Source organism: Nelumbo nucifera, chromosome 2 (genome assembly GCF_055504915.1).
Source record: "Nelumbo nucifera cultivar China Antique chromosome 2, China Antique-T2T, whole genome shotgun sequence".
NCBI classification, from domain to species: Eukaryota; Viridiplantae; Streptophyta; class Magnoliopsida; order Proteales; family Nelumbonaceae; genus Nelumbo; species Nelumbo nucifera.
Window position 1 is genome coordinate 39572323 of NC_142650.1, and position 22261 is coordinate 39594583.

At 37.5% G+C, this 22261-nt stretch overlaps 1 protein-coding gene across 7 annotated transcripts; it reads right to left on the reverse strand.

Moving 5' to 3' along the window:
* Positions 1 to 269: 269 nt before the first annotated feature.
* Positions 270 to 21863, reverse strand: LOC104599168 (golgin family A protein). Of its 7 annotated transcripts, none has more exons than XM_088898872.1 (4): positions 21705 to 21858; positions 21021 to 21170; positions 1724 to 1853; positions 270 to 1598 (listed from the first exon to the last, which is right to left on the reverse strand). In XM_088898872.1, exons 3-4 carry the CDS (start codon positions 1744 to 1746, stop codon positions 530 to 532), a joined length of 1092 nt encoding a protein of 363 aa, XP_088754998.1. In that variant the 5' UTR covers positions 1747 to 1853; positions 21021 to 21170; positions 21705 to 21858; the 3' UTR covers positions 270 to 529. The 7 variants fall into 7 exon arrangements, with proteins under 7 accessions (XP_088754998.1, XP_088754999.1, XP_088754996.1 ...); XM_088898873.1 differs by lacking the exon at positions 21021 to 21170 and adding an exon at positions 18031 to 18124 and having other exon boundaries at positions 21705 to 21852; XM_088898870.1 differs by lacking the exon at positions 21021 to 21170 and adding an exon at positions 2072 to 2107 and having other exon boundaries at positions 21705 to 21850.
* Positions 21864 to 22261: the final 398 nt, after the last annotated feature.

The window sequence follows — 22261 nt, forward strand, 5'->3', positions numbered from 1 at the left end:
AAAACGAGCCAAATCGTGTTTTGAGCATTCAGCAAGAGTAACTTTTAAAGACATAATAATCTAAAGCCAAAACACTTAAGCCCCAAAAAAGCACAAATCTGAAAGCTTATCCAAACTCAGCCTTAGTTATTCAATTAAATTATGTTTCATTGGATGGTGTTTTCAGTTGCGCATACTTTCTTTTTCTTTTTGTTTTAAAATCTGGTTGAGTGCGAACTCATAATAAATATAATATTGACCCAATATTCTAACCGGTTGGCCCCAAACCCTGAAACAAGAAACTCTCAGGTCAGCACCTTTAATTGAATCAAGATCTCTTACAGGACTGCATATCTTACAAGATGTTAAGGTCCAAATTAAGTCAAAACATGTGATCTCATTCCAAATGTATTAGTTTAGAACAAAGTTGCCTTGGTAAATTATCATATATCTTCAACATTACTTGTTAAACAACAGATTCATTATCTGGTGATATGCAGCCTGCACTCCTGCCCGAGCATTCTGCTAGTGCATGGTTAAGCAAAGAGGATTATAAACCTCTTCTATTACTGAGAACTTTTTTCAGAAGGGCTTCACGTCCAGGGAAAGGACTACGGTTCACCACCATCTTATCCTCAGCTTGATCTTTATTAGATTGAAATACGATCTTGCTATCATCATCATTCGCTCTATCTTTATCTTTTCCCCTAATTTCTGTTCTCAATTTGTTCAATTGAAGACTTCTCTTCAGTCTTTGTCTTTCTCTCCTCTCTTCCCGTCTCATTGTAACATTACTCTCCTCTTCAAAAGCCTCCCCTTCTGCAGCAAAAGAAACCCTAAAACCTTTCCTCAGAAAACCTACCTTCCTCTCCACTGCAACATCAGGAACCACAGACTGCTTATTCGGAAGTCCCAACTTTCCTTCTTGGAAATTTAGATTACTCTTCGAAGGAACACCTGTCTCTTTAGTCATTAAAAAACTAGAACTTGTTATTAGAGAACTTGATTTTTTCTCATTTTTCAGACCCAAATCCTTCCCAAAAGTGCACATTTGTTCAATCTTAGGATCCCTTGAATCTGTACTCAGAAAACTAACTTTATATTTCTTCTCCCTTTCCAATCCCAAGTCCTTTTTCAAAGGAACCCTCCCTTCAACTTGGGAAACCTGAAGTCTTGTTTTCATGGAACCACTAAGCTCTTCATCCTTTTTAATTCTATTTCTCGGTATCCGACCACCTTTTGAAGTTCCAAGAAGTTCAAAGTTGATTCTACTCCATGCAACCTTGTCTTCATTATTCCAACCAAAACTCTCACTAATTTCTAGAAGATCTGAAACAGGACTCTCTGTTCTTGAAGCCCTTGAATCATCACCATTTAGGATTTTATCTGCATATTCCCATTCTAACCTATCTCTGTAAACTGGGTCTTGTAAAACTTCATCTGCAAGCTTTGCCCATTCTTCAAAATCACGAGCTCTGAGATTTTTAGAGATCCACTTGAGGTACTTTGAAGGGAGAGTTCCCAGCATCTTCCCTTTGTATTTTCCAAAATCTATGATTCTGTCTCTTGCAGAGATTATTGCAGAGGTGGGTTTTCTTGCAGTGGATAAGGATATTGGTCTGAAAGAACAGACAATGGCTGGAAGTAAAGATGCAGAAGATGCATGTGAAAGAGAACATGGGAATACAGATAAATTCATGGATGGAGAGGAAGAGAGAGATCTGATGACCAAGGATTCTTTTACATCAACACAAATGTTGTGCCCATAAAGCTCCTGTGCTCACTCCACTGATGCTGCACCTTTTGAAGAATGTACAAGGCCTACTAAAAAGAGTCTGGCCTCTATCAATCCAGTGGAACCAGAGGTTTTGGCCCTGTGTCATCCAATGGCATCATTAACTATTTAATAATATTGAACAGTTGTGCAGGAAACAAGATATTGCAATGAATAACATGCAAATCAAGCAAAACTAACAGCGGTTTCTATGACAAAGGAACATCAAGATAAATTTTCATTGTACATGTAAGACAACACCTGGCATGTGCAGAAAACACAAGAAAGATATAAACCCCATGATTAAGGAATGCGCACCTTCAGACCCTGCTCTCTAGCATCTCAAAACAAAGCCTGCACTCAGACAAGGCTCAAGCATTCATTGATGACCAGTAATTTCAAAACATCCAAGTAGACAACTGATGTGACACCATCTAGATAATGATAAAACTCCAAATAAAATGTGACAGACATTACAGTAAAATACTCAAAAAAGAGATGTAGGACCAGCTAAATTCCGGTCCCTAGAGAATGTTGAATGGTATTCTTTGGTCAGAAAATTATGGCCATTGATGGCTAATAATAGCTTCTTGAAGGTATAAGCATGGTAATCACAGTCAAACAGTAATAAAAGGCAGCAAACCAGAAAGAAAAGAAAAGAGAAGAGATCAGAGAAGGAAGAGAAAGAGGAAGGAGAAAGGAGAAAAAAGGGCTGAGAGAAGAGAATCGAGTCAAACTGATTAGAGAGTAGATTAGATGGATCTAACCCTCTTAACCAGTCAGCTCACTACTTATATTAATGGAAATAAAGATGTGTTTACAAAAATACTCTTGTTTATGATAACTTCTAGACAGGAGTACCCTTTGTAAAGAGACTGGGCCGAATGGGTCCTAGTATCTCCTCTTGTAATATCTTTTCTTTTCTTGTTAGCTAATGGGCCTGTTATTTCTTTTTGTTTAATCTCTTTATGTTACTGCCTAGCTGGCCGCCCACTTAAGGGCATACTTGTCATTACTCCAACATTAATGCTTAATAAAAAAAAGGATTAGAGGAGAAAGGGAAGATAATTCGAATCTTCTTCTTCCTTCTCTGTTCGCCATCTTCTTCTCTTGTGCTGCTGCTCTTACTTCTCTTCTTCCTTTTTTTCTTCTAATCTTCAAATTTACACCTAATATTTGACGACAGATTTACGTCTTAGTATCAGAGCAGGTCTATTTCTTCCTTTTTTTTCTTCTTTGTCTTCCCATACACCCTTAGATTAAGAGAGTGTATGGAGAGATAGATTCTCTATAGTTCAAAGGATCTCTAGCCTAGTTGGTAGAGGATTTGGAGATTTAAATATGGTTGGATATTGCCAAGAAGCGGTGCTGTTCTGTTGCTGCCCAAAACCCTAGCCGATTAGAGATTTTTGAAGGTACAGGTAAAGGTGAAGCTTTGGGTGTGGCGTCTATGCTTGGGAGGTGTCTTGTGACTACTAAAGGAGGGCAGTTCAGGATTGGAAGAGATTGGGAAGTTCTGGTGGAGCAGTTGCATCTTCTCTCTTCCTCCCCAATAGCTGAACAGAGTAAAACCCTAGTTTTCAAGTATCTGAGTTCTAGTTTGACTTCAAGTAAGTTTATATAGACAAGAATCTGGTTCTTTGATTTTCGTTTGATTAATGGTGCCATACAGAAGTGAGTTCAAGCAAGTGCTGGTTTCCGGCCTTGGCTCGGTAGATTCTGTTTTGACTGGTGTGACCACAATCAAGCTAGATGGGACAAATTATATTGCTTCGGCACAATCTATAAGAATTTATGTCTGTAGTAGAGGAAAACTCGGGTATCTCACAGGTAGTAAAGTGAAACCCGAAGAGATAGACCTTGAATTTGAGAAATGGATGCAAGAAAACTATACTGTCATAGGATGGTTGGTCAATTCTATGCAACCTCATATAAGTCAAAATTATCTCTGAATGTCTTCGACTAAGGAGATATGGGACAGTGTTCTTGAGACCTATTCACAAAAGTTGAATGTAACCAGAGTCTATAAGTTGAAAAATGATGTGAAGAACCTAAGACAGGGGGAGAAGAGTGTAGCAATCTACTACTCTATACTGAAATCCCTATGGAAAAAAATTGATGTTATGGAGATAGTTGTATGGGAGAGTAAGAATGATGCTAAAATGTATAGGAAGTTGGTGGAGAGAAATAGGGTGTTTGAATTTCTCACTGAACTCAACCCTGAGTTTGACATCCTTAGGCAAAATATCCTGGCCAGACATGAGGTTACTCTTACCCAGGCATATGCTATGATAAGCAGTGAGGAGAGTAGGCGGCAGGTTCAATTGCAGGGTCCACCTACAGAACACTTTGCACATGCTAGAATAAAGCCAAAGGGTCCTACTGAGAAAAAGGAGCAGATATGTGAATATTGCAAGAAACCGAGGCATACAAAGGACACTTGTTGGAAGCTTCACCCTGAGCTTCTTCCTGATAGGTTTAAGAATAACAACAACTCTAAGAAGGGCAATTAGGTAGGAAAGCCTAAGACAGCTAATGTTGCTACATTACCTGAAGGAGGAAATAAGGAGAGTGAAGAAAAATCAACCATTGAGCAGTTGGCAGCAATGAAGGCGGATTTTGAAAAGTATGGGAGGCTACTAAATCACTTGGCAGCAACAACACATCATCTTCATTTGCATTTGCTCACTCAGGTATTCGTGCTTCTGCAAATCATGCTTCAGTTTCAGGTAATCATAAAATCCCTTGGATTATTGATTCCGGTGCATCAGACCATATGACCAGCCTGTCTAATCTCTTCTGCTCATACCACCTTCTCTTTGGCAAAGAGAAAATATCCCTTGCTAATGGGTCTATTGCTCCCACCTCTGGTAAAGGAGATATAAAGACCTCTGACACCCTTTATTTATCCTCTGTCATTCATGTCCCTAAACTTAACACAAACCTTTTATTTGTTAGCAACTTAACTAAATCTATGAATTGCAGCATAACCTTTTTTCCCACTCATTGTGTTTTTCAGGACCTGCAATCTCAGAGGATGATTGGGAGTGGCCATAAGGCGAATGGAATATACTTGTTGGACACACCGGATCGAGCCTTGGAACCACCTCATGGAGTTGCCTTAGAGTCAGTTTTGTCAGTCTGTTAAAAAAGTCTTGTTATGTCACTTTCGATTTGGTCATTTGTCATTTTTTGCTTTGAGTCATTTGTTTCCAGATATGTTTAAGGGAGTGCCTTTATCGAGTCTTCATTGTGAGTCGTCTGAACTGGCAAAACATTGTAAACATTCTTATTCAGTAAGCAATAAAAGATCTCTTTCCTTTTCATATTGTTCACTTTGACGTGTGGGGGCCATATCATTTGCCAACTATGGGGGGTTATAGGTACTTTATCCTTTTTATTGATGACTACTCTCGTTACACTTGGATTTATCTCATGAAATCCAGGGATGAAGTACCAGCTATTGTGCAAAAATTTCATGAACTCATCCTCACCAAGTTTAACACTCGGATCAAAATATTCCATTCTGATAATGCTAAGGAGTATTTTGAGAAAACCCTCTCCGCCTATCTTGAAACTTTTGGGGTTATTCATCAAAGTTCTTGTTCCTACACTCCACAACAGAACGAGGTGGTGGAAAGGAAGAACAGACATGTGGTTGAAGTTGCTAGATCCCTCCTGTTTGCATCCCATGTTCCTATAAAATTTTGGGGAGATGTTGTTCTTACTGCTACTTTTTTTATCAATCGTATGCCCTCCCGGGTCCTTAACTTCAAAATCCCCTTTAGCTTACTCTTTCCGGATGAGGATATTTTTTCTCTTCCTCTTTGTGTTTTTGGGTGCACTTGCTATGTGAATGTTCACAGTCATCAAAGGCACAATTTTGAACCTAAGGCTCGTAAATGTGTTTTTTTGGGATATGCTTCCACACAGAAGGGATATTATTGTTTTGATCCAGTTAGTGGCACCCGCTTTGTATCTTGGGATGTCACATTTGCTAAGTTGACTCCTTTCTTTAGCATCTCTCCTGAGGGGGAGAAATCTAAAGAGCCCTTTGCTATGTCTCCAGTTGTTCCTCTTCCCATTCCTCTTGAGTCCTATCACGAGGTGTCTACTTCTCCCACTGGACCTACCTCCGATATTCCTATTCCTCCTCCTCCACCTCATTCTCCTATAATTCCTCCTCCTGTTCTCCAAAGGTGGTACCAAAGGCATAGATTCAGACATGGGCAGGTTGTTTCCACTCCTACAGAAGAGCCTCTTGCTCCTTCCATCATTACTGAGGTAACAGATCAGCCTTCTTCTGACCCATCTACAGCTTTCCCAGACCTTGACCTTCCTATTGCTCTCTGCAAGGGCAAGCGGAAGTGTACAGCCCATTGTATCTCCAAACACTTGTCTTACAGCTTTCTTTCTCCTTCCTACTACTCTTTTCTTGCTTCTGTTTCTTCCCATGTGATACCCAAGTCCATACCGGAAGCCTTATCTCAACCTGAATGGAGGGATGTTATGATGGCTGAACTGGATGCTCTGCATAAGAACCATACCTGGGATATTGTTGACTTGCCTGAAGGGAAGGAACCAGTGGGTTTTAAATGGGTGTTTACCATTAAATATCACTCTGATGGCTCTATTGAGAGGTTTAAGGCTAGGCTGGTTGCTAAGGACTATACTCAAATGTATGGTATTGATTATCTTGAGACATTTGCTCTTGTAGCTAAGATGACCTCAGTCAGGGTTTTGTTATCTCTAGCCGCTATTTTTTACTGGCCCCTACACCAGTTTGATGTTAAAAATGCCTTCTTGAATGGAGACCTACATGAAGAGGTTTATATGTCTTTGCCTCCAAGGTGTATGGGAAGGAAATGCAAGGCAAGGTGTGTAAACTACAGAAATCTATTTACGGTCTCAAACAGTCTCCTCGGGCTTGGTTTGAGAGGTTCAGGACTGCTCTTGTCTCCTTTGGCTACACACAAACACAATCTGATCATACCCTGTTCTTGAAGAGAAATGGATCTCTGGTGACCTTCTTGATAGTTTATGTTGATGATATTGTGGTCACGGGCAATGACACTCAAGAGGTCAGTAAACTAAAAAGATTTCTCAACTCTGAATTTGAGATCAAGGATTTGGGAGATCTTCGGTATTTTTTGGGCATTAAAGTTGCTAGATCTAAGGATGGTATCTTCATTTCTCAACGTAATTATGTCCTTGAACTCCTTGCTGAAACTGGTAAACTTGGATCTAAACCAATCTCCACTCCTATTGATCCCAATCATAAGCTTTCTACTACAGATGATGAGCTTTTATCTAATAAGGGGGTGTTTCGAGACTGCTTGGGAAGTTGTTATATCTTTGCATGACTCAGCCAGATATTTCCTATGCAGTAAGTGTTATTAGTCAATTTATGCATTCTCCCAGAGATACTCATTTAGCTGTTGCAGAAAGGGTTTTGTGTTACTTGAAAGGTACTCCAGGGAAAGGTATTTTATTTGCCAAACATGGACACATGAAGCTAGAAACTTTCACTGATGCTGATTGGGCAGGATGTATTGATGATAGGAGATCCACCTCAGGTTATTGTGCTCTGGTTGTTGGGAACATTGTGTCATGGAGGAGTAAGAAACAGTTTGTAGTTGCTAGATCCTCAGCTGAAGCAGAATACAGGGCAATGGCACATGGTGTGTCAAAATTACTTTGGCTACGATCCCTTTTAGAAGAATTGGAGGTTGACTACGAGAAGCCAATGATGCTCTACTGTGACAACCAAGCTGCTATCAACATTGCACATAATCCTGTTCAACATGACAGAACTAAACACATTGAGGTTGATAGACATTTTATAAGGGAAAGAGTTTCCTCAGGAGAAGTTTGTTTGCCATTCATCACACCAGACGAACAATTGACTGATATCTTGACCAAGGGAGTTCCAAGAGGGGAAATGACACTATATAAGCAAATTAGGCATGATTGACATCTATGCTCAGCTTGAGGGAGAGTGTAAAGAGACTGGGCCGAATGGGTCCTAGTATCTCCTCTTGTAATATCTTTTCTTTTCTTGTTGGCTAATGGGCCTCTCTTAGGGCCTGTTATTTCTTTTTGTTTAATCTCTTTATGTTACTGCCTAGCTGGCCGCCCACTTAAGGGCATACTTGTCATTACTCCAACATTAATGCTTAATAAAAAAAGGATTAGAGGAAAAAGGGAAGATAATTCGAGTCTTCATCTTCTTCCTTCTCTTTTCGCCATCTTCTTCTCTTGTGTTGTTGCTCTTACTTCTCTTCTTCCTTTTTTTCTTCTAATCTTCAAATTTACACCTAATATTTGAGGACTGATTTACATCTCCCTTAATAAAAGAAAGGAAAGACTAAGCCATCCTACTGCCCCAAATACAAGAAATCTACTCTCCTCAACACTCCCCTTCAAGCTGGTATGTGTATATGTCATATAGACCCTTGCTAGTAATGAAATCAATCTAAGGTTGATGTAAAGCTTTAGTCCACAAATCAGCCAACTGGTCTCCAGTTTTCATAAAAGGGGCGTTTATATCACCACTTTGAACCAAGGTTCTAAATATCGATATGCCTGATACGCCGGTAGGGGCGTAATTGATAGTGTTTTTTTAACTTTTTTTTAATTTTTTTTCAAAACTGGTTTAGGGGGTCCGGTTTAAGGCTCCACCCCCTGAACCGCTAAGAACCCCGATACACCCTCTATAGGGGCGTATCGGGGAGCTCCCGAAACAATGCGTATCGGCCAATACTTTGAACCTTCTCTCTAACAAAATGAGAATCCACCTCTATATGCTTTGTCCTCTCATGAAAAACAAGGTTTGAGGCAATATGGATTGTTGCTTAATTATCACAATGTAAATGCATGGGCAGTTTAACAAGTATTCCAATTTCATGAAGAAGACTTTTAAGCCACACCAACTCTCCAGTTGCTTGACTCATAGCCCTATACTCAACTTTAGCACTTGACTTCACAACAACATTTTGTTTCTTGCTTTTCTAGGAGGTTAAGTTTCCACCTAGGAAAGTACAATATCCTACTATTGATCTCCTATCAATCGGTGATCCAGCCCAATCTACACCTGTGAAGCTTAATGCAATCAAGTGACCATTATCTCTATAAGAAATTCCCATACCAGGTGAACCCTTGAGATATCTTATGATTCTAAACATTGCTTCAAGGTGAGGAATATGAGGAGAGCTCATGAATTGTCTTACCATCCCAACAGCAAAACAAATATTTGGACAAGTAATGGTCAAATAATTCAGCTTCCCAACCAGTCTCCTATATTGGTGTAGCCACTGGTTTACACCCCAATAGGGGTGGCCACGAGTCGAGCTTTTCACGAGCTATTTGAGCTCAGCTCATGAAAATCTCGATTAGGCTCGGTCTAAACCGAGCTTCAAGCCAAGCTCAAGCCCAATAAAGCTCGACTCGTGCTTCAAGCCTACATACATATATTATGCATATAAAAAATATTATATATAATATTTATATATATACTAATAACTAATTTTTATAATAATTAATTTTTATATTTCAAATAAAAACAATTTTTGTATTTCAAATAAAAATAATTTTTATATGTATAATTTTTTTTATTTTTATAGAACATTTGGCTCACAATTGAGCTTGAGCCAATCCGAGCCAAGTTGAGCTCGAACTTACAAGCTTTTGGCTCAAGCTGAATTTGAGCTCGAGCCGAGCTCAAATAGCCAGGTATTTGGCTCGGCTCGGCTCAAATCCACCCCAACATACCTATCTCCTCAAGTAAATCCAATGTATACTTGCGTTGTGACAATGAAATTTCTGTGGCAAATCTCATAATTTCTATTCCAAGAAAATAACTTTGTTTACCTAGGTCTTTAGTATGAAATTTCTCTTGTAGAAACAGTTTCATTTTACTGATGCCTTGTGAATCACTTCCTATAATCACAATATCATCTACATAACAAAAACAATAATACCACCATTAGAGGTCATGCAAAACACAAAATAGTCAGACCAACACCTAAAGAGACCAAATTCAACAACTACCTTACTAAATTTCCCAAACCAAGCATGAAGTGACTGTTTAAGGCCATATAAGGCCTCCTTCAACCTACACACCATTCCCTAATACTCCCCCTAAGCAACAAACCCAAGTGGTTGCTCCATGTAAACTTCTTCCACCAAATCAGCATGTAGAAAAGCATTTTTAACATCAAACTGAAATAGAGGCCAATGGTTAATAGCAACTAAAGAAATGACAACATGAATGTTTACCCTTCCGGAGAGCAATGAGAACATCCAAATCCAAATGTGGCTCAATAATGGGAGGACTCTTTGTGGTAACGGATGTGGTAGGAGGACCACCATGACCTGTAGACAGCAAGGCAAGCAATATAGAAGCTTGAGCCAGCGGCCTCTTCTTGTAAACCTACTGAAGAGGTGGCTTGGGAAGTGTAGAGTGAGAAATCTGTGGAGAAGAATTACAAAGAGGAACAGGAAGAGGAATACAACAGATAGAAGATTGAGAATGACCATTGGAAGGAAAAAATGGAGTGAATTCATGAAAAGTGACATTTGCGCTAATAAAGTGACAACAAAAAGATGGACTATAGCATTTATACTTTTTTTTTAGTTTTGGAATATCCCAAGAGGGCACACTTAATTGCACAAGGTTCAAGCTTCGCTAATGGTCAAAAAGATGAACAAAAGAAACACATCCAAACATGGTTTAAAATGTCCCAATTTCCCTAATATTTCCACGACATATTTCCATTTCCATGGGTAGCAACACGAAATTTTACTGGAATCGAAATTTCCCCAATGAACACTACCAGACCTACATGGAGTACAAGAGATAGTATCCACGACATATTTCCATTTTCACTTCCATGGGTAGCAACATGAAATTTTACTAGAATTGACATATTCCCTAATGAACACTACCAGTACTATGTGGAGTACAAGAGATAGTATTATAACATAAGTTGGAGACAATATTGTAGATATGTGAAGTAACAAGTTATTGTCCACCTAACTTACATGATTACAACTTTGACCTAGCTCAATATTCATTTCAAACATGAAGTTAGATAATAGTTTTTGTTTCCGTAGTAGATTATTTGGTTGATTTATTACAACCATTTACATTTTCTGAGTTCTAAAGCTTAAGGTTTATAGGGAAATTTCAGAACATATTCTTTTGTCTATAACCATAGTTTCTTAGTTTTGTTTAATAATTTGGAGCAAGATAATAACTTAAAAAGGTGTGCCTATGCTTCTTGTGTCATTTCATAACATATCATTCTATAGTTTGCATATTTTACAATGTTTCCACCATGTTTATAATTTTTACAATATTTCCATACGATATTTCCGACATGTTTCTTATATTTGGATGACCGGCATTTCCACCGACATCGACATTTTAAACCTTGCATCCAAATATTTGTGGAGGCAATGGAAACAAAGGAATATTAGAGAATAAAACAAAATGAGGGACTTGATTATGTAAAATTGATGAGGGCATCCAATTAATAAGATAGCAAGCAGTAAGCAGAAATCACTTCAGTAAGTTTTGGGAACATTCATTTGGATGAGAAGTGTTTGAGTCACTTCTAATAAATGGTGGTTCTTGTGTTCAGCAACATCATTTTGTTTAGGTCTACTAAGACAAGAAGTTTGATGACGAATACCATGCTCATTATATTAGTAAAGAGAGAAGACATATATTCCTTTGCATTGTCAAATTGAACAACACAAATATTGAAGCCAAACTGAGTTTTTATTTCCATAAACAAATCTTTGAATACAGAAAATAACTGCGATCTTTCCTTTAACAAAAATAACCAAGTGACTCTAGAGAAATCATCAACAAAAGTAACAAAGTATTTAAACCCCACATATGACACAATAGAACATGGACCCCAAACATCTAAGTGAACTAACTGAAAAGGTCTAGACACACGACTGATAGCTCAAGGAGGAAAAGTAGCCTGATGATGCTTGCTCAGCTAACATGCATCGCACTTGAAGCTAATGTTGGCTGGTATTGCAGGAAATAGAACACGAAAAGTCTATAGTGAAGGATGATCCAGTTGATAGTGTAGCTGGCAAGGTGCCAAATCGGAAGATGATAACTGAAGAGCCATGTTCCCTAAGCCACCTTATAGGTAGTAGAGACCAATAGGTAGTAGTGATGAGTGGATTCATGTCCTCGATCAATCTACTTCTTCGTCTTGAGGTCTTGAGCACACAATAGGAAGGGAAAAAGTGATAGAGCAATTTAGTCCCTTGGTCAGTTTACTCACAAACATAAGATTAAAAGGAAATTAAGGAACATAAAATACGGATGATAAAGGAAGTAGTGGAGTTGGACTGATACTTCCAATTCCAAAAACTGGAGATGTGCATTCATTGGCAAGGGTAACATGTTGGGTAGAAGAAAGTAAAGAACGAAACTAGGTAAAAGAAGATGGAGTACCTGTCATGTGGTCGGTAGCTCCTGAGTCAATGACCCATGGAAATGTGGTAGAAAGAAGGCAAGTGGAGCCAGTACCTGATGTTTAAGCAAGAGTAGTAGTGAATGAAGATGTTGCTGCAATCAATCTATTATATTCTTCCTTCGAGATGGTTATAGTTCCCCTTCTAGCTAATTATATATAGCAATAGTCTGTCAAGATGTATTAGCCATTCCATCATGATAAGTGATCTGATTTACGTAACTCCCTGTTTTCTTCAATAAACAACAATACTCAACTGTATGGCCCTCACAATGGCAATGTGAACAAAATTGAACTCCATACAAGTCTCTACAGTATCCAATGGTGTGACCGTCTAACCCACAATTAGTGCAAAATTTGGTAGTTGTATTCCTTCCATGACCACAACCACCTCTACCTCCAATATCACCTCTCCTACCATATGGTCTAAACAGGCCACATCCACCATAATACACCTTAACCACCACTTCTAGAAGCAACAAGGGCAGCTCGATCTGATAAAGGAGTAGATTCAGATAACTTAGCCCTTTGAAGTCTAGAGAACACATCCTCCAGATCAGGAACTTTGAACTCCCAAGAATTTGTGCTCACACTGATTCATATTCAGGTTTACTACCTGAGAGAAATTTAGCAGCATATAGCTCTTTCCTCTACTTTTCCATAACTATAACGTCACTAGTGATAGGTTGGTAAATGTTTAATTCTTCACAAAGATTCACCATATCAGAATAATAGTCTTCAAGAGACTTTCTCCATACTGTAAACAAAAAAAAATGATTGAAACAACTAATTTATTCACGTGATATTATTGCTACCTGAATACAACCTCTTAACTTCATCCCAAATCTGTTTAGACGTGTCCAAAAAATAAGTTTGTTGCTAATTTTGGTCTCCATAGAATTCCACAACCAAGTCTTAATCTTAATCTGTGCATCTTCATGTATCCACTCTGAGTTCTTTGAATTTTCAGTCCCTGGCTTCTTATCAATAAGATACTTAAGTTTCCCATTGGCTGTAAGAGATACTTATGCAGATTTGGCCAAAACAGAATAGTTTCCACTTCCATTCAACTTAATGGTGGTTAGCATAAAGTTTGCAGGTATCATGACAGTTTCCTTGGACTCCATTGTGTCTTCACTTCAATCAAAGCTACAAACACTTCCAAAGGTTATCTTGACACAACAATACTGCTGAAAGCAAATAGAGGATGAAAAATACCAACCTTGTCACTCTCACGATCATAAAACAGCACCTTTCACTTCACGATTTGAAATACTTGTCTTAGCATCACTATTCAGTCACCTCATAATTTGTATGTCCAGATTGAGTTTTTCCATAAAATAATGGTTTCCTTCTTGGTTCGAGTTCACTAAAGGGTCGCACACATCACCAATCACCTTTAACAGCAGCTGTGATGGTATAAACCATCACAAATCACCCAGAAATCTATCTGGGTTCAATTCCAATCACCAACAATAGTTGTGGCACACTCAGAAGAAAAAAAATCAAGCCGATTAGGGAGAAAAGGAGAAAAGAAACCCTAATCACTTCATCTGCTCTGATATCATGAAAACATGGTAATCACAGTTGAATAGTAATAAAAGGCAGCAAACCAGAAAGAAAAAGAAAAGAGAAGAGAGCAGAGGAGCAAGAGAAAGAGGAAGGAGAAAGGAGAAAAAAAAAGGCTGAAAGAAGAGAACCCGGTTGAACTGATTAGAGAGTAGATTAGAAGGACCTAACCCTCTTAAGCAGTCGGCCCACTACTTATGTTAATGTAAATAAAGATGTGTTTACAAAAATACCCCTGTTTATGATAAATTCTGGATAGGGGTGCCCTTAAAAAAAGAAAGGAAAGACTAAGCCATCCAACTGCCTCAAATACAAGAAATCTACTCTCCTCAACAAAGAGAATACCCAGAGTCACTTACAGGGTTCCTAGAATAACTCTAAGGTATGAAAATCACTCGCCACAATTAGCATAATCACAAAAAAAACTCAATAAACTTCATTGATCTTTGTGTTACATATTTATAGACTCTAGACTCAAGAATATTAATAGAACTCAAAAACACAAGTCCACTATCCTATTTCAATTCAAAGAAGACTCTGTCTTATACTACTTGTTCAATAACTTTAAAACTTTAAACATAAACAAACTATATATTGACACAAGATCATACCAATGGACCCCACAAAAAATGCAATATGAGAAAAAAATACCCCTATGCCCAAAAATACAGAAATACATAAAATTTCAAAAAAAAACTCCAACTTTGACTCTTCAACTCCTACATTATTCTCTCCTTAGTTTTGAGGAATTTGAGGGTGAAATGTTGATATGCCCGTAGGAGTTCCCATAGCTAGATCAACATACATGGATCGTAGAGTAGATACAACACATATAGCAAGAAAAGGATCTTGAAAGCAATGTATATCTGAAACACTGCCCTCCATAACCTTCTTTGCTAAATCATCAGTAGCATTAATTTCTTGAACACTTATCACTAATCTACCTATCTTGTGGTGAAGCTTCACTTTGCTTATCACTACAATCTTTCATATCCAAAATTTCAATTGCAACAGTTGGACCCCACAAAAAAATTACAAAATGAGAAAAAATACCCCTATGCCCAAAAATACAGAAATACATAAAATTTCAAAAAAAAAAACCAATTTTGACTCTTCAACTCCTACATTATTCTCCCCCGGTTCCAAAAACTCATCCTCAAGTTTTGAGGAACTTGAGAGTGAAATGTTGATATCCCCCAGTGACAAAAAGTAGTTCCCATAGCTACATCAACATACATTGGTTGTAGAGTAGAGGCAACACACATAGCCAATGTTTTAAAACGCGGAGGCATGACGCGAGGTGTTCCACTACCTAGAGGCGTGAGGCGTAGTTCAGAACGCAAGAGGCGTAAGCCTCCTTGAGAGGAGGGGGGTTAGGAGGAGGATGAAGAGGAAGGGGGGATCTCATTTTTTCTTTATTTTAAACAAAAATCTTTTATATTAAGAAGAATAAAGATGCATAACATTAGTTGAAAGGGGGGATCTTGTCAAAAATGGAGCCAGCCCAATATTACTCCCCCCGTTAGTTACTACTCCTTCCCATCAGAGTAGACTACTATTTAAGGGTATAACTCCAATACAGATACAGTCTCTTAACTCCTTACCTGGCTAGAGTCAACTAGTAAGCAAGCTGACCTCGGGACCCAAGAAAATATAGTCCTGGTAGAATCGACTACATACTTCTCTGATTAGGTGTCTTAACTGCCATGGGCCTGTGGTATCATCAAACATTCAATTGATGACTGACTGGGTCTCCCTCAACAATCAAATGACTGTATTCTAGTGATCTCAGAAGTCACAAGCCCTGAAGTAGGGCTAATATCTTTTTTTCTTTTGTAACAAGTAAAAAAGAAAATACTGTACAGTCCTGACCCAAGAAAATACAGTCCTGGTAGAATTAGCCCTATTTTACTTCTCTGATTAGGTGTTTTAACTGCTATGGTCCTGTGGTATCACCAAACATTCAATTGATGACTGTGACTGGGTCTCCCACAACAATAAGATGATTGTATTCTCGTGATCTCACCAGTCCCAAGCCCTGAAGTAGGGCCTATCTTTTTTTGGTAACAAATAAAAATGAAAATTCATTGATTAATAAGAAAAAATACATCCAAGGGGTGATGAAAGATCACCAAGATAAAACGCTACATAAAAAGACATTAAATACAACAGAATCAGCCCAATGACTTCAACTCTAATGATGACCCAAATCCATTACCAAGAGAATCCTTTGACACCCTGTCAAATTGAGGTAAGATTCAAATAGCAAAAGGAGCATAGCTCCATACAATTTTTTTCTTCCTATTCCCTTTCAAGATAGGCCACCAAGCAAATATTTCTTTTAGTGATCTTGGCTCCTAAATATCAAGATTAAAAAGGCTAAAGAAGTATCCCCAAATGTACTTCAAAAAACGTCATTCAAAACATAAATGCATCTCATACTCTTCTTCAGTCAAACATATGTAGCACCTCCCTACCAACTGAACTCCCCCGATTTTGATGTGATCCAAGACAAGATACTATCCAATGCAATTAACCATGCAAAAGCCTCCACCCTAGGGGGAATGGAATTCCCCCAAAACACATCTTACATCCGGCTTCTCCACCTGATTCCTTGCCAAAGCTTTATAAAAGGACTTCATAGAAAATACACCATTCCCACTTTCTTTCCACCATCTCACATCATTTCTCCCTACTAGCAGCTCCACCAACTGTTACTTTGCTAATAGACCTATGCACTCCTCAACCTCCCAATCAAGGAGTGACCTTCTAACTTTTGGACATTATACCACTCTTCCTTCGATTAATTCGTAACAATTGGCAATAGGTATGTTCTTCCTTCTCAATCTATAAATTCTTGGACACAAATCACAAAACCTATCAATGCCCGAGCATTCATCTTCCCAAAATTTATGTTTGCTCTATGACCAACCTTGAATACATAGTTCAAGAATGCTGACTGGAAACTCATTATTCCTTTCCACGCACACACACCTCATATGATGATTTCACCTCTTTTGAATCCCACCCAAAATCTGCCACGCCATACTAAAAAGAAACCACCTTCCTCCAAAGAGAATTTCTTTCCATACCAAATCTCCAAAAACACTTTCCCAGGAGCACCTTATTAAATAGCCTTACTCTCCTAATCCTTAAACCCCCATCTCTTTTGTCCCTACACACTGAATCCCACTTCACAAAATAGTACTTTTTTTCAGCATCTTTAGCACTCCATAAGAAATTTTTTTGCATCTTTTTTTTAAGATAAAATAAAATTTTATTAAACAAAAAGAAGATACAAGAAAGGTGATAAGCAATCACCCAAGAGAAAACAACAAACCCGGGAACACCACGTGAGAATGCCCCAAACCCCAATAAACCAACCCAAACTACAACAAAAACTTTTACAAACCAGAAAAAGAAAAACATAAAAAATCAACATAGCAACACTAAGACCAAAGGCCGACCCTAAAACCACAGCCGACACTCACAGAAAACCCATCCCTATCACCCACCCCACAAAGGACTCCCAATAACAAAGTCTTCTTATCAACTTTTTGAGAAACCTTCTTCTAGTTGCCTTCTATCTGCTCTTTTGGTTTTTTTGACGAGCTTTTTAGGCCCAATGCCAAATAAGCCTCCTTTTAGTCACACAAAAACCTTTGAATCTGGAATCTGCTGTCAACTTTTTCTAATCTTTTCAGTTCTGAATCTTTTAATTGTATTAAAAATTCCCACAAATTCTTCCAGGATTCCCGCCGACTTCTGACCCCTTTCTGAAGCCACAATCCCCTCAGCAGCTTCTTCCGGATTCTTGACTACCTCCCCGCAATTGAGCCAGCTACTGATGATGGGGAAAAAAAGGTAAGTTTTCAGTGAAGAAAAGGTCACAACCAACTTGGTGGTGGGATTTCACCAATGCAAAGAAAAACAACAAAAACATATAACTTTCAGTTACAACTCATCCCAACCTTAGGTCTAGGACCGAGGATAACCTCAACCTATCTTCTAAATTTTCCTTTTTTTTTATATCCTTCATCTCTTGATGCACAAGTGCACAGCCTGCAATCATATGTGAGATGTCAGCAACCAGTTCCCTTCTTCTACGACTCTTATATTCAAATATGCATCTATTTCTTTCTTTCCAAATATTCCAACAGATTACAAATGGTACCATACTACAAATAGCTTTCTCCTTCTTGCTACCTCTTTTCCTTAGCCATAATGAGAAGTATCTTTTGGATAAACTGAACAGAATTTCTGCTTATAGAAAATGTCAAAGAGAAGTCCCAGGTGAAGTCTGTCCAGCAACAAACAAAAATTAGGTGAATTATCAAAAATAAAAAACAAACAAACAAACAAACAAAAAATAGGAGCCCAATGTCTTCCTCTTGCTTTATACATATTAATCATTAATACATGTTTGGGAGCTGATAGCCTCTATTTTTCAAATGATAAAAAGTTAATATACTATCTAAGACAACAAGCAATGCAAATGCTTCAACTCTAGGTGACAGAGGCTTTCCCCAAATTCCAGCAACCTCTGAATTATCTTCTTGACCTCTAGGAATGGCTTCATAAAAAGACATCACAGAAAATCTCACATCTACACACTCCTTCCACCAACTTAAGTTATCCACATTAGCTTCAATTTTACAAGTTTCCAACCTTGAAAGTAGCTCAATGCATTCTTCCAATTTTAGGATCAATATCTTAGCATTGATTTAGTTTGCAGAATGTTGTTGAAATCTTACAAAGGGTTTTGATTTGAATCTTATGTCCAAATCCTTTTCTGCAAAAATCTTACAATTCTTGTTTGAATCTTACAATTTATACAATTCCTACAATTCAAATAAATTAAATTAGGAATTACTTTTCTACATTGTCCTTTTTATTCTTTTTAGTTTATATTTAGTTTAGTTGATGTTTTAAACCCCTTACTAGAAAATGATTTACTTGCATTATTTAAGACTAGACATTGAGTTTTTTTTTCTTTGATCAATTAGACATTGTTTATTTTACATCATACGTAGGTTAAAGAGCCATTGTATGTGGATAACTTAACTTTGAAGTCAAACTTGATTATATTATCTTAGGCTTCTATTGTACAAATGGTAAATTCTACTATTTTAAGTACATATATAATAGGTATGGATTAAAAATAGGGTAAAATCATTTTCCCAAACATATTTAGCCTTGTAATCAATGTTTTAAAACACAGAGGCATAACACGAGGCATTTCACCTCCTGGAGGCATGAGGCATAGTTCAGAATGTAAGAGGCATAAGCCTCCTGAGCACAAGGAGGCATAGCCCTCCTTAACAAGACGGGGATGAGGAGGAAGAAGAAAGAGGGTCTCTTTTCTTTTTGTTTCTTTTATGAAAGATGTCTTGTATTAAAAAGAATGAAGATGCATAACACTAGTTGAAAGGGGAGGCCTTGTCTAAGCAGAGACAAGCAAGCAAGCTAGAGTGGAGCAAGATCCCCTTGGCACAAAAAAACTAAATTGGGCTGCATTAAAAAGGTGTTGGGGGGTTTAGGGGGTGAAGACTCCAACCAAGGGGGTCTAGGGATAGAGCCATCAGCCTAAAATTTCTTGCCTTTCTCTTTCCTCCCCTTCCCTTTTCTTTTCTTTTCTTTCTTTTCTCTTTTTTTCTTTCTTTCCTTTCTTTCCTTTCTTTCTTTCTTTTCGCTCCCTTTCCTTTCCATTCCTTTCCTTTTCCTTTTTTTTCTTTCTTTCTGCCTTCTTTGTATGAGGCATGAGGTGCATGAAGCATATGCCTCTAGCATGCCTCATGCAAAAAGCGTATGAGGTGTGTGCCTCATGGACCTGAGGCATATGCCTCAAAGACATCAGTGCCTCTAGCATACGCCTCAGGGTATTTTAGGGGCACCTTGCTTGGAGGTGTGCCTCCAGGTGTACACCTCCCATGTCTTTTAAAACACTGCTTTTAGTATATCTATATTTAATTTTTTGACAAGCTTGTAAAAAATAGATCTAATCTTATGATTTACAATACAATTCACAATTCAACTTTCTCTACAAATTACAATATGATTACGATTTTCAAAACATTGCAATACCAATCAGGCCTGAGAACAGTACTAGAAAGTCATCCTTATGATCTCCAAAAGGAACCATACATACCAAAAGTACCTAGTTTTCCTAGATTGCAATTCACTTATCAAAATTAGCTTCATTAGACTTTGTGCTAAGCCATCCAAATAGACACATTCCTCATTTCTAGATGTAGCATTTGCCACCACATTCCACACCAAAAGGAAGTCATCCATGGAAAACAAGGAAAAAGTTTTGCCCAGTGAATGATCCTTATGGATATGGTGAAGCAGGTAGGCCTACCTGGACTCTACCTAGGAGTGAAACAACCTCAAACACCTCATGGTCCCTAAGGCCTCTCTATAAAGAAAATTACCAAAAAATATTCATGCCCTCAATAGAAACAAATAGTGAAACATTTTTCTATAAAGAAGAGGCTCTTCTTAATGATTATATTGACTACTTCTAAAGTACAGTAAAGGCAAATTATTGATCATCCCAATTACCAACCTGTTGGATAATGTGCTTTCAACAAGGAAAGTCATGAACAATTCCAATTTCATTCTTATATCTACAAGATGAGTTTGAGGATGAACTACCATACTCAAGTCATACAAATAAAAATCAATAAATGATTCCTTCAATGAAATGAGATTGAATGCATACTATAAGGGGGATTTAGAAGTCATATCATCTTCTTTTAGCACTTGAGTGCATACAAAGGAAATAGGGATTAGTGTGTGTTAAGTTCATCTAAACTAGAGACAAGTACTAATAAATGCTTTTATTACCACTTGCATGTGATGCCTCCATTTTAGATCATGAAATATATGCGTTCTAACCATCAACAGTAAAAGGCCTCTATCTTCAATCTTCAAAGGGAGAAACTGACAGGTGTTGCTTCAAAACCCTAATCATATCCTATCCACTTTCTCTTTAAATAATTTAATTATATTGGAATTTAACTTATTAATTTGAAAAAAATCAAAGGGAAATTCCTTCTTTCTTGTCCTGAATCGTTTGGCATGGATAATGCAATCAAAACTCAACAAACAGATTCCATGACCATAATTCACCGTGCTCTGAATCAGCATGAAGTAAGCCAGGTTACAAAATATTCAAATGAATTGAGAAAAACCTTTAGAAGGGAAACGCATCACCACTTCAAATATAAACCTAATCAAAATCACGCACTGGTAGCTCTAGTCACCATCCTTCCCCTGGACGCCAATGTCAACAAGTATACCATTTTCCATTTGTTTTCCAAATATTGACAGCATGCCTAGTGCTGATTCCAATACCATGAATTATTTCATTTCGAACGTAAATATAAGCTCATTTGACAGATTTCTTACTACTCGAATCAAATTTCGAGATGAAAAAAGGTGAACTAAAATCAAGCCACTCAAATAATTCATTTCATTCAAACAAACAAGTTTACCGAGAAACTCAAACCAGAAGAGAAACTAGTATATGAAACAGAAATATATTTTTTCCTTTTCTTGTCAATCAATCTGTACCTAAATTCTCCACTACACCCAGCAACATTAAAAAGGAACAAAAATCATCTCAAATGAAAATATATTAGAAACCCAGAACTTCTCAACTAATAATCTATTTCGAAGCACATGGAAATTAGAAAAACGAATTGGTGTACAACGAGAATGTCAAATCCACAAACAGAACGAATATGAATAAACACAATCTTCAAAAGAGCTTCGTAATTCAACATCTTCACCGCTCATCAGAAAAAATGTAAAAAAAAAGGAACTAAATGACGGAAATGAACCAAGAAAATACGAAAATGATAAGAGTATAATACCTGAAAGAATGGTGTTTGACTTCTGTTTTTATTTCAAATGAATTGGCGGTTTACCAACAAAGAATAAAGAAGAAAAAGAGATTCCAGTCGAACTTAAGAGGTGAGGAACTGAGGAGGCAGTTGTGGGATGTAGTCGACAGACAAACTTTTGTCTTTTCTGATTTTTTTCCATATTTTGTGGAGAGAGAAACAGAGGCCAGAATGGGACACCCATATATCATTGGATTGGAATCTATTATTTTGAGGATCGCATAGATTAGAATTCTTTTTTGGTAAAAGATCGAGAACAGAAGAAATCCGCTACGCCATTGGCTAAAACCGTGAAATCACGGGCATGGATGGATGTATGGTGGCCACACCTTAATCTATATGTTGGAATGTGCTATGCTGGCATTTTTTTCTTAAAAGCAATTATCTATTTTTGTAATTTTTAATTTTTTATTTTAAAATTGAACAAAATAATTCAAGTCATCAATTATCTTTAAGACTTTTAATTCATCATTAATTCTCTCTCCTCTTTTCCATTAACTCTTTTAATTATATTTATTTATTAATTT